The sequence below is a fragment of the Patella vulgata genome, chromosome 1 (genome assembly GCF_932274485.2).
Source record: "Patella vulgata chromosome 1, xgPatVulg1.2, whole genome shotgun sequence".
NCBI classification, from domain to species: Eukaryota; Metazoa; Mollusca; class Gastropoda; family Patellidae; genus Patella; species Patella vulgata.
The window spans coordinates 66,669,882-66,682,983 of NC_065879.2; the positions used below are offsets into that span (position 1 = coordinate 66,669,882).

Sequence of the window (13,102 nt, forward strand, 5' to 3'; positions counted from 1 at the left end):
GGACGTTAAACCCCATTTCATTTCATTTCATTTCAGTTGGAGGTCATATGGGGTGGGATGGTCGGTTATACCAAAACAAAACATTTATTGTTAATTTTAACAACTTTATGGAAGTTTATTCATCATTATACATTAATTTTTAAACGACGTTTAGAATTTGACATTTTCACAATTCAGTATACAATAAATGAAAGAAAGAAAAATATGTATAATATACAATACTATTAATATAACCATTAAGCCTATAAATAGTTTCACTATTAAAAAGAAATTTTAAAAAAAACAAACAAAAAACAAACAAAAAATTAATAAATTTTGACAAATAAATTGGCTGTACGCCTTTTTAATAAATGCTAAATATACGCAATATTCAATATATTTTTTTATTTTCTTTTTTTTAAAATTGTTTTCTTGTTTTTTTCTTTGGAAATACTTGGACAAATCAGTTTTAAAACAACACTTATTTACAGATATTAGATAATTTAAACAAAAATAGTCTTGTTATGTCTGACAGCATAAAAAAAGAAAATACATATTGCTGACTACAACGATTATGGAGATCACAATTTATATGTATATTCAGGGGCGCCGGAACCCGGGTACACAAATGGTACCCTGCCCTTTTCTTGGGTATACATGTATACCCATGCCCTAATGATGAAAGTTTTCATGATACGAAAATTGTGAATATTCAGGCTTTTGTCTCTTTCATTATCTTTATTTTAAAGGGTTTTTTTTTTATTATTTTTTTTTGGTGGAATTTGGAATGCTAGAGGCGCTCTAAACAGCGTTCTTGGAATTGACAAATTTCAAAATTTTCTAGAGGTCGGGAGGAGAGAACCCCTGGACGCCCCCACCCCCCTTATCTTTTGGTAACCTGGCCCTCACACCTTTCCGTCGCCCCTGCGTATATTTATAGGTATTATGTCACCATGACGTTGACAACTTTTCACAAAGATTCAGTTAGTGTACTTGAGATTAACATGAACCACTTTTATTCACTGGAATATATCTGAAACTCTGTGAAAAGTTGTCAACGTCATGGTGACTGGTGAACTTAGGGGCGAGCTTTTTTGATAAACCATCACATCATGCCAGGATGAATCTGACTTATGACAAGTACAACAGCTGTACAATAACCTGGAGCTGAGTTTAACGTCGTTGCAGACATCATGGATTTATGTTGTCATATTAAAAGTCAAAAGTCTGTTAAGCGATGTGCCACTGTCCAAGGAACAGGTAAGTTCCATGTTGATCGTGCATGAATTGAAGGTGCATTGGGCCTTTTTACGAAGCGCGCCCAACCCCACAATTCCGGCACAGTTCCGGTCCAGAAATTGCCGTCATACTTTCGATTTTTGTTGTCTCCAGCTATTAATAGAAGTCAACACCCTTCTTTAAACCCTAATAAAAAAGGTCTCCTCAGTTTAATGTTACGATTTTTGTGAGTAACCAGTTTTAAAATTTTTAAATGGTGGCCTAAGTTACACTTGTCACGCCACCAACTCGACGGTAACTGCAGGACATAATGAAAAATTTATTAGCTATTAATATGTTTATCCGACGGGGCGTTAGTAGGGCCTATTTATTTATAGACAAAAACAATCAACATTATCATATAATATAAATACAATGTTCAATATTATGCTAATTTTGGTAATCTCAATCGCCTCAAACGAAGTCCTCTTCGCTGCAACTGCAACGAATATTGGTCCAAACTGTTTCACAGCCGTAATGCGAAAAAAGCCTTCTTTAAATACTGTACAAGATGGCTGACCTTTAAGGTCACGCCCGGTAAAGTTCTATGTGTGACGTCACATCATATGACGCCAATAACACGTGCGTTGTTTACATCGGGTGTAGTACTACAAACTGGTTCGGGGAGAATTTGCGACTTTTACTCATTACGCTTCCGCATACATTCACTCTAAATAACAAATATTTTATCTATAAATTCTTCAAATACCTTTACTGTCCCTAGCAATTAAAACTATTCTTTAGAATGTGATTTGCAGAAGAAAATAATTAATATTGGGAGATAAATAACTTGCCCCGGTGATGTCACCCCTATCAATGACATTGACGGTCAATCGAATATTTACTGCTGATCAGTTTGATATTGGTCTTCAAACCCAAGGTGAATGTCCTCAACCAAACGGAAGCCGCACATAAATTTCCACTCTCTAATTACAACGTTTTTGGTCAAAGCAATATTTGATTGTAGTCTACGCCGGGACAATTTTGACAGGGGCAATAGAGGCTAGCCAATTTGGTTAACAAAGTGAGTTTAACCTTTAAACGAATTAAACATACATTATGCAAGAGCTAAATATGCCAATTGCAGGTCTTTCTTTAGGCCTGAAATGTTATCTAAATTATTAACTAGACATTAATTAACTTATACAGACCATAATCAACTCTGGGTGACATCGCTAGCCTGCGATATTTACTGGATTATGATCCCATTTGCTGCTCGACTTCCATTCATAATTTAATCATGAAATGGATGATCGAGGCTATGTTTATTATCGTACAGACTTTAGTAATGATGACCGAGACTAGGCCGAAATTTCAATCGCTTAATTCTCGGTTCATAGTGGATCAATTTGTCTGAAATTTTCACCAAATTGCCTTTACATTATCTAGTTTTTAACTATTATAGTGAAAAATGCCAGCTCCTTATCGTATCTCCCATAATGTATCTTTAATTCAAATTTAAAAATTTACAACAGTACAGTTTGTCCAACACACATACATAATTTTTGTCCATCCAGCGTTCGTGCGATAACGTTTCAAATAATGACAAAGCCATCTTCATTAGATCAGTCCATCATAAAATCATTTGTGTTAACCAATCAAATGATATTTGACGTTTTGTTATGATATTCAACAAGAACCATTCAAATTCCCCGAATCTCAGCATATCAAGTCATTGAATGTTATAAATCAGTTCAAATAGAAGAGGGGATACGGACGTGCCGGTTTCATTTGTTCTTTAATTAAAGGAACCACTCTTCAGTTAAATGGAATAACAACAAACGAACAGTACGTGCACAATACTTCATATTGGGATTTCTTGTGTGCCTGATATTCCAGGCTTAAGTTCCGCACTCTCAATGCAAAAATAGGAAGTAAAAACATCTTACAAGGCGATATAGTTCTCAGAATATGACGAAGTTTCCGCTATTCACTTTACTCCAAAATTTTTTCGAATAAAAACTTAAAAGTGCATCAATTTGACGCCATATCCTTTATCCTTTTTATAATCACCATACTGTCCACGTGATTTGCATTGATCTAGTTTACATGTGTTTTCTAACTTTCCAAGCATTTTTCCATATATTTGAAAGACATACGGTGGAATGAAAACGGAAATATATACCCAGTGGTACAGACACGTGCGTGAATATTGCCCATGCGTCCGGGCCGTACACCTCAACTTGTATTGGATTATGCTGTGGTGTCTGCGTTTCAAACGTGTTCAGTGCCCACATTGCAAAATTGCTTAGCAACAAAAATGTTACAAATTCTCGTCCTGGTTTCTTCCGTTCTTGTGCTGATGAAGCAGCCGATAGTCGATCTCCGGCTAAAATGAATATCGTCTGCATCGTAGCTTGAATCACCATGAATGTGTTCGACAGCATGGTCAACCAACTGCGCATGTCCTCTATTCTCATAATGGCAGCTGTTAAACTGAAGGTAGCGAATCCTAGTAATCCTGTGTATGAGATCAGTATTAGAGTGTCTTCCAGGTCAGACTTCCGCTCAGCATGGAAATGCAAATCCTTCATGCGCATGACAGCTAATACGAGCGCCAGTGTCGTCAATGAATATATAATGGTCTCAGACAAATGTGTAAGAAAAATGGCGGACAGGTCAACGGTCTGCGTTTTTTGATTTATTAGTACATAAAAGGCAATGATCGAAATAATAGCGCTGACGGTCAGCAGAATTCCTAGAAACAGACCACGACTTGAGCCTGCGCAATCAACACTCATTCTCTGTGATCGCATATCTTCATCATCATCATCATCCTCCTCAGAATCGCTTCTAAATTTTGATGGTTTTTCACCAACGTTCTTCCACATGATATAGAGAATACCTGGAATATATAAAAATTAGAGTCGAATCGCATTGGTTATTCTGCAGAGGTAATGGATTTAAGGTTCGTGTGGCTGCTAATTTACTGAACCCTCCATAGAGTCGAAATTTCAAAGTAAGCCCCCTGGTATATATCTGCCGTTCCTACATCCGGAAATTCGACATTACCATTTGGGATTGGAAGCCGGGCTACACAAGGGGGCACTCTGTACCATAAACGGTCGCTTTTTTCCAGTAGTGAGTTAAAATATAACTTATTTCAAGCAAACCCTACAGTAGTAAAGAAAATAAACGACATTTCATTGGACTATTCTACCCTTGTAGTGTGTTTTGTGATCTTCCCCACTGCATATTTTTTTTATCCTGTTTTAAATCTTCGCCCCTTTTCCATCAGTATGATGTCCGTCTACGGATAAAATACGCCGGACAAATTAATAAATAATTCAACTCAAGGGAAGTAACTATAACCTACCAGCACACATCAAACTGTATTCTATAGTGCATGGGTATAAGTATGGTCCGGCTGATTCTACAGCTTGTCCCATCATATCTGACCAATGACAGGATTTATTATCGGCTACGTCACCATTAGTTGCCACTGAAATATACAACAAATAATAATAGAACATTACACAAGGGCATAGGAGAGAGAAATGGGGTTTAACGTCCGCTCCACACACACTAGATCATTTCGGGACTAATATATGGTTCATTTGTATTTCAATTGGTATTGAGTAGAGGGGGAAACCGGGGGACACCGAGAAAATCCACGTTGTTGGACAGACGACCCTGCGATTTGTCAAGTACAGGCGGAAAATAGATACCACGCCACGTGTCTCAATATCAGGCCTTCTTATATTGACCCCAACCCCTAATGCTATATAACTAGTAATACCAGGTATTATATTGTAATGTAGTGTTCACGAGAACATGTAAAGAGTGATATACAGTGACATGTAATCGGTTATATACGGGGAAATGAAATAGAACAAGAATATATCATGATATACTGGGTTGTGGTTTGTTGGCTTAATGAACCACAAAATCGTAAACAAGGAGATAACTTCGTTATCGTGGCGTAATATTGGGCTTTGTCCACGACAATACACAACAAATGTCTCGGATTTCATTATCATTCGATTTTCTGGCGTGGTCACCCCTTGTCAGTGATGCAGGACGGAGGGCCTGACAAGGACAGCTGTCTAGTCATTCGGATGAGACGAAAAACCGAGGTCCCGTGTAGACATTGGCGTGCGCGTAAAAGATCCCTTGACAGTTGGAATTCGATATAAGGGTAGGCCGTAGTGCCGCTGTCCGGGCAAAATTTCCCTCATAGCACACTGTATGGTGTATGCCCGTCTTCATTAGCTCAGTTCGGAGCAAAACAGTAGGGCGTTAAACCCCATTTCATTTCATTTTTTCATTATCATTCACTTTAGAGTCATCAGCTTACGTAAGTTTTCTCAAAATTACTCACATGCATGGAGTTGTCTGCCCGTGTGAGAATCGTTACTAATAGTATAATTCATCACGTGACCATTTGTGACTATCTCATGTGGGTGTTCTGTGTGATGTTCGTCATGTGAATTGTGATGTTGGTGAATAACGTGTAATGTTTCGACCACTATACTTCTGAACCAAACACAGATATTTGTCGCACACATGTGCATTAAACCAAATCGTGCAAGTATTCTGTATCTGTGGATACACATCTGCAATGCAACAATATAAACATACTTTTATAATTAAGTTATATTTATAGCACGTCTTTCATGAGTTAACAAGTTTATGGTGGGTCAATTTGACTGAAGTATTTTCAGCAAACTGCCTTTACATTATCTAGTTTTTAACTATTATAGTGAGAACTGCCAGATCGGTATAATGTATCTTAAACATGACAAGACCATAATCAACTCTCGATACCATCTGATGGGTCAGATTTTCAACATGTTTGAATCTGTTTGAAATGGATAATCGAGACTTTGTTTATTATCGTAACAACCGTTACAATGACAATCGGGGCTGCAGTGTTATTAAAATGGGGATTTCGTGACTCGAAGTTTAGTAATCTGACTGACATTTTCAGCATATTTCCTTTACATTATATTTTTTCAACTGTTATAGCGAGAACTGTCAGTTCTTTATGCCGTTTTAACTTTGTTATTATGTCCTACATTGGGTGTCAAAAGTTGGGCTGATATCTAATTTGTTAAACAAAAGGGTTTGATGAAACTGAATATACAAATTTGCCCCGCAACTCTCCGCACCCTCAGACTCACCCAAATGACGTGAACGCTGCGTTTTATTGAAATATGTATGCTGTGAAAGTTCAAAAGAATTAGCCTTATCTAGAAATTAGGATATAATGCACCTGAGAAATTTGATAAGAATATTATATATTTTGGTAGATATGACTATATAGAGGAGAGGATAAAGACTACATACGACGTCGTCAATAAAGTAAGCAAAAGACTTGCAAGTCACCATTACTGATGTTTCTTTTCGGTGGATAAAATATTCAACAAATCCATGTTTTAATAATTTTTTGATAAAAATATACACATTTCAGATTGCCTGGAACCGTTGAAGATTAGAGGTTAACGGTCAAGTTCATGTACTTACCTTTGAGTTCATGAATATAAGATACAATTGTATAAAAGTAAAGAGTAGATGCAGAAAGGGTTTAAAGGCCTGCATAACGTTTGTACAATATTCGGGTCCATCATATAACTGGAAATATTGACCAAACTGTAGACCTGAGTGAATCATACTACCAATACCAAAACCTAACAAAATAATAAAAAAAACATTTCAAAAGTTCGAACTGACTACATATTGCATACAGTTATAGGTGAACTATTGGTATAGACTGTAATAATACTATGGACTCGGTTATCCTTTGGTTACCACAGTAATTTAACAGTTCGTTGCCGAACTAAAGTAATCGTTGGTTACCATACTAACGTAACCGTTGGTTACCATACTAACGTAACCTTTGGTTACCATACTAATGTAACCACTGGTTACCGCAGATATTTAAATTCTGCTCCATGGACCACTCCCGAACTTCATTTCATCTGAAATAGAGTTCCCATTTACTTGTTGCTGTTTCTCTTTCACGGTGGCTAATTAGCATGTTCTGGTACTGATAATGACTACAATTTACTTTTACTTTTAATCAATTAAGTTTTGTATTGGAAGGGAGTAGGACGGTAAAACCGAACTTACCGACTGCCCCCAGTCTTAAATAGAAACTTCCGGTGTGATGGTTGGTATCCATGGAAATATGCCGTTTACGTCGATTACTTTTAGTAGACTCGCTGTCTCCCTTGGCCCAGGATTTAGCCCATGCTTTAGTCCAGGACATGGAACGGGAAAGAGTGCGTGTGAGAAACTCCGTCTTGAGCCGGTTACGTCGTAACAGATACAGGTAGACGTAGACGAGAAAGATAATACTGACCAAATACAGGTAGAGATAAAAGGCCTAAAATTAGAAAAAAAAAGATAAATCTTTTTATTTTCAGACGCATTAGCGTCTTGGTGATTGCCACTTGTTTAGCAAACATAAGTTTCAACTTGCCGTGATTATTACGTTACATCAAAGACGTTCAAAATAATTTTTTTAATTGTAGTGAGAGTGATAATGCCACTATAACTATAAAGTGATCAGTGCTAAGGTATGGCCACTCCTACCGCATCTCAATTCCTGTTGTACATTGTTTATGGCATAATGCTATTTGTAATATTAACAAAAACAAAAGATTTTCAATTTCAGAAAATAATATGTCTTGAGTGTTTTGTTGAATGCCGTCGTACCTTTGTTCCAGATTTCTGTCCATATTATAAAGCAGATAAAATCAACTGTATGTCAAGTATCGACACATAAAAAAGTTAGAGAAACAAATTTTAATCGTCCCATCACCAATATAACTAACACTTCAGTCAGATCCAAGCAATAGGTTTTTGGACTTGAAGGAAAAAGGTTTAGATTCTTTAACCTCGAGTCGATTGGTGGACCTAATGCGTGCAAGGAAGGTCATAAGAAGACTTCTTAATGTGTAGATGGTGAGTTCAATTTCAAACTTGCATGCCTTTTGGGGGTTTTTTTCCCGCGTACCTCGGTTTATCTCACCATAATTATGTTAGACATTCGCTCCCTTTCTCTCTTCTGAAGTTTTAAACTCACCTCAAAAACATATCCACTGTCTGGTTGAACGAATATTTCTGTAAGTGGTATAACAGCCCCTAGTACTACTATCAGTATACCATACAAACCACTTAATATAACAAACAACCCGTCCCTAAAATACATTTATAAATTATTCTATAGCAATCTGATCAACAATACAACACATAAAATATACATAGAGAAATTGTGTTTAAAGCTCACTCGACTCAAACTAGGTCATTTCGGGACTAACATGTGGTTCAATCTTATTTCAATAATTCGCTTGCGCGTAGGGGTCTTTAGCTGTGGGAGGAAACCATAGGCCCCGGAGAAACCCCACGAGCTTGGCCAGGCGAACCTACTCCTTGTCACGTACAAGCGGAGAATCGAAACCACACCCTTGCCTCAATTACAGACCTTATGATCTAACGCGCACGCGTTAAACTATTCAGCTACCTAACCCCCTAATAAACTGTAAACAAGAGGAATAAATATTTAAATATAGAAAGGAGGTGTCTCCATCGCTATATGTATTTTATCATATTAAAATGTCCATATCCATACAAATTTCATGGTTTTCAAGGAGTTAATAGTTTGGGAAGCATAAGTTAATACTAAAGCACTTACAACAATACTTTATGATTGATATACACGTATTACAATTTATTAATATTTATAACAATATTTTACAACTGATAAATAGTTATTATAACACTTATTATAACAAACACCTTACAATTGATATACAATATAACTAATACTTACAATAATACTTTACGTGCTGCCAGACGCGCTGCCTTCTTGTTACTATGATGTTTTGTTCCATTTTTACCAACAACCAGACCATTCTCTACCTTCGTCCCGTTACCATTGGCCGTACCGTTACCATCTTTAACAATAAAATAATATGTCGCATTAAAGTCAACTACAATTCCAATATATTGTATTACCATCCATTAGAGTGGGGACGGATCGGGTTTATAAATCATTAATGAGAGGGTGGGGTGGGACTGGAGTAAATCAGCATATTTGAGATTTTTGTAAGGTTGTGTTTGACTCCTGAAGTGACTGTATCGGGGAGGACGGGTGTTTAGTGCGTGAATATTAAAACTATGTACAAAATCTATCTGCTAGATGTTCAGGTCTTGATCAACAAAATGGTTCCTATCATTTACTGTAAGTTGTTTAAATATATACTAACGGGTTTAGGGTATTTTCGATTTGACTAGTGTTCGAGTTAACCAATTAGATGGTGTGAAAAAGTTGAGACAAATCTGCCAAGCCATCACTGATATATGCACGTTTAAGCTTTCAATTTAAAGGGTAATAAAAATCTGTTAGTGGTTTTAGGGTGTCTGACGAACGCTCATAAAGAATTCTTCGCTTTGATTAGGTCCGTGATTTTTTAATTTTTTACATTTAAAATAAATTTCAACTGAGTATTCAATTTTAGTAGCTACATAAGGTAGCTACGAACCTGTTCATCTACTAGGAAATGTTGTAATATCGTACCAAAACATAAAATCATTGAATAGTCTAATCACACTACAAAACTCTCATTGTAAACTCCTTTCATTCATTCGGTTCATTCATTCATTCGTTCTTTAATTCATCCATTCATTCTTTCTCTAATCGCTTTTTCAATTACCCATTCTTTCTCCAATTATTTAATTCATTCATTCTTTCACTAGTACATCTATTCTCATTCATTCGCCGATTTACCCATTCATTTGATAACAATATTCATTTAAAATAGTAAAACGTTACCAGAATTATCGCTATCACTATCGTCTTCGCTATCCGAATTCCTTCCAAAGATGAACATGCCTATCCTCGATGATGGTGCTGAGTCGCGACGATGAATACTAACTCTACGCAAAACATTACCAAAGATGCTATGTTTTCTTCTTCCGGACGATTTATCTTTCTGATGAGATTCCACCAGATCAGGATCGGAAGGTGCTGGTGTTTCCATAGTTTCGCTTACAAGTGTTTATCTTTTTTCACGTTGATATAGCTAATACAGTATTCTTTCTTTCTTTTTTAATAAAGTCCAGTCACTAAAATAGTTGTTTCCTGGTGATTCAGTTCTCACAAAAACAGTTAAATTTAAATTTCCAAGAAATGAATCAAAACCAACACTAGGTTTGTATTATTGTACAGGACTCGGAAATCTGTTTAGATTTATATTTTAGAATCCCTGGACTAAGAAATACATCTCCGTAAGATCTAATATTGAGTAGAGAATATCAGTGTTAAAATTCGCTTGAACGATGGTCCTGTATAAAATGACGATACATCCACATGTTCAAGATACTCTCAATACGTTGGAAAAGATAGATCGCGAACTTTATCGAAAACACAATGAAATGTGTAGAATCAAAACGAAAGTAGTTTTGACCGTAATGAACCACGCGCCCGTTACAGTATCTAATTATAAAATAAAGTTGAAATTACCACATAGCGTTTTTAAGTACTGGTAGCGTTCCGATGAACACAATTGTAACTCGGCAACTGATAAAAAAAAAGGCACGCATTAACAGTCGTCTCCTCTGCACCAAGGACTTCTTTTATGCTTCAATTCAACAAAACTGGATCAGACATGCGTTTAATAAAGAGAGGTTCGTTGAAAGTGACTTTGAGACGTCCACACAGAAAACTGTTAATGAAAATACGTCATTGTTATTATGTATGTAAAGTAGATAGATATCTCGTATTAGATCGCATTACATTCAAACACAGAAAAAAATACACCTATGTCTTGTAAAGCGTTTGGTGGAGATACGATAGATATAAACTCTTAGATTTATATCAATGTTATTTGTTTGCATTTTTTTTTAACATAACATGTTTTGAAAGGGGTTATTTATCGATTACATCAGAACAAAACAGAAAATGCATATTAAGGGCGTAGACATTGGGAACAAAATAACTTTTTATATATTAATGTAACTAAATTGCAGGTCACATCTCCTCCGCCTGTTTTATGGGAACTATTATTTATCGACTCTTTTGTCAAATATGACGTCACATAAAGTATAATTAATTATTTGCATATTTTAATGCTTTGAAAAACAATATAACTAGATAGCTGAATAGGTATTGGGGTTCCCTCATTATGACGTAGTTTTGAAGGTGCGCGTGTCTTTATGACGTAAATATACCCTCAGGACACTTGAACTCAGATTGATCGCAGGTGTTTCCAAATCGGAATTACATGACGTCAGTATAATATTGTACTCTAATTACAAATTCCATATTGTTTAAATGTTTCTGAAAAATATTTTTAAAAATATCAAATATATATTTTTTTCTTTCTTTTTTTTTCAATATCAAACTTCTAGGCATAGCTTCGCCACGACACGTTAGGTTAACAGAGTTCAAATCCAGAACGTTTGAACTAGTAGAACATATAAATTAATAGGGAATCAGAGTGAAATTACGATAAATTCCGTTCATGCAACTGGAAATACGGATAACATTAGTAGGGATTACTTGGGAAAAGATGGTAATTTTATTTCTATGGTTATGCGTGCCATGGGCATCGGACATTTTGAGACTAATATATAGTTATGTTTGATTTTTGATGTTCACGTGAACAATGTTGGTGATGTGAATCTTTCCCAGGAAGAAGCGTATAGGCCCACTTTTCTTCTATTCCAACCGTCAACAGTTAATCATTTGCACGCCAGTGTGTACTCAGCCAGACTTTGGTGTCTAGGTCTATCCTAACGATAATTTTGACTTGAATTTTAGTCGTAAATTTACCCCTATAATTTTACAGTGTATAAAAACTGACCAAGTAATTAGATGGAGGGTCTTTATTGAAGTGTGACCAGTAAAATCTAATATCCGTTATGTTTTAAGACTAGATATTTCAAACACTGATTTTTACACACGTGCAGGGATTGCGAGAGAAACCATCACTACCAACAAATCAAAGGCATGACAGTATATTCAAGCCCGGTTCACACTTGTTAACTGTGCCGACCGACTGCAAGGTTGACCAGGAAAAAAGAAGGTTGTCTATTCCTCGTGATGACAAATCATTCACCTGCTGTGATTAGCAAAGAGCTGACTCAGCTGAGATAGAATATCGGCGACAGCGTGCCCTGAATTATCGTTGACATTGTGCGCTGATCTGCAACAAGGAAATGAAATAAAATGGGACTTAACGTCTCACTTTTCTGCACGACTAGACGCTGTCCTTGCCAGACCCTCCATTCTGCACCCCTGACAAGGGGGAAAAGACACTGGAAAATCCCAGGATTGAACCCCTGACCTACTGTTGAGAGATCCGTCGCCTTAGGCCCGCTTTACATGTACACGTTTCCGCCGGCGAAAAAATCGGTCTAATGCAAATGTAATGGAACAATTTCCATGTAAGCGACTTTTTCGCAGCGTTTTTTCTTGCGTGAAGTTTGAGCCTGCGTGCCTAACCAGATTTTTAAGTTCTGGCGATGGCTAAAGACTGAATTTTCAGCGATATTTTTGTACACCTGGAAATACAAAATATGTCGCCGCAGCTCCCTACGACAAGGTACACTGAAATATCTGCTGAAAAATTGATGATTATGTTCGATATTAAATTAGCAATGAAATTGTACATGTGACTCGTCGGAAGGTATCAAGATAAAATGGGTTTGGTTGATGTGTTTTTTTGTTGTTTTTTTTTGTGGGGGGGACGGGGTATTAATTCATTTTATGGATCATTCAGACAGATAAACAAACATATGATGTATATACCGGCATTTTATTTTGTCAAGTAGATTGTTCAATATAATTTCATCTAAAGAATCATGTTAAATATGTGGAGTGTCATTGATCTCAACT

The 13,102-nt window shown here is 36.4% G+C and overlaps 1 protein-coding gene across 1 annotated transcript; it reads right to left on the reverse strand.

Moving 5' to 3' along the window:
• Positions 1 to 334: 334 nt before the first annotated feature.
• On the reverse strand, positions 335 to 10,601 carry LOC126809643 (proton channel OtopLc). The gene is made up of 8 exons (XM_056098310.1): positions 10,037 to 10,601; positions 9,035 to 9,158; positions 8,288 to 8,402; positions 7,330 to 7,585; positions 6,724 to 6,887; positions 5,579 to 5,813; positions 4,574 to 4,699; positions 335 to 4,102 (listed from the first exon to the last, which is right to left on the reverse strand). The coding sequence occupies exons 1-8, from the start codon at positions 10,242 to 10,244 to the stop codon at positions 3,303 to 3,305; spliced, it is 2,028 nt and encodes a 675-aa protein (XP_055954285.1). The 5' UTR covers positions 10,245 to 10,601; the 3' UTR covers positions 335 to 3,302.
• Between the last annotated feature and the right edge of the window lie 2,501 nt (positions 10,602 to 13,102).

Excerpts from the sequence above, each read along its gene's own strand:
- LOC126809643 (XM_056098310.1), bottom strand. The coding sequence starts at position 10,244 with ATGGAAACACCAGCACCTTCCGATCCTGATCTGGTGGAATCTCATCAG. Across the intron at positions 7,586-8,287 it reads ACAGTGGATATGTTTTTGAG|GCCTTTTATCTCTACCTGTA; the intron begins GTGAGTTTAAAA and ends TTCTAATTTTAG. Across the intron at positions 6,888-7,329 it reads TTTAAGACTGGGGGCAGTCG|GTTTTGGTATTGGTAGTATG; the intron begins GTAAGTTCGGTT and ends TTATTTTGTTAG.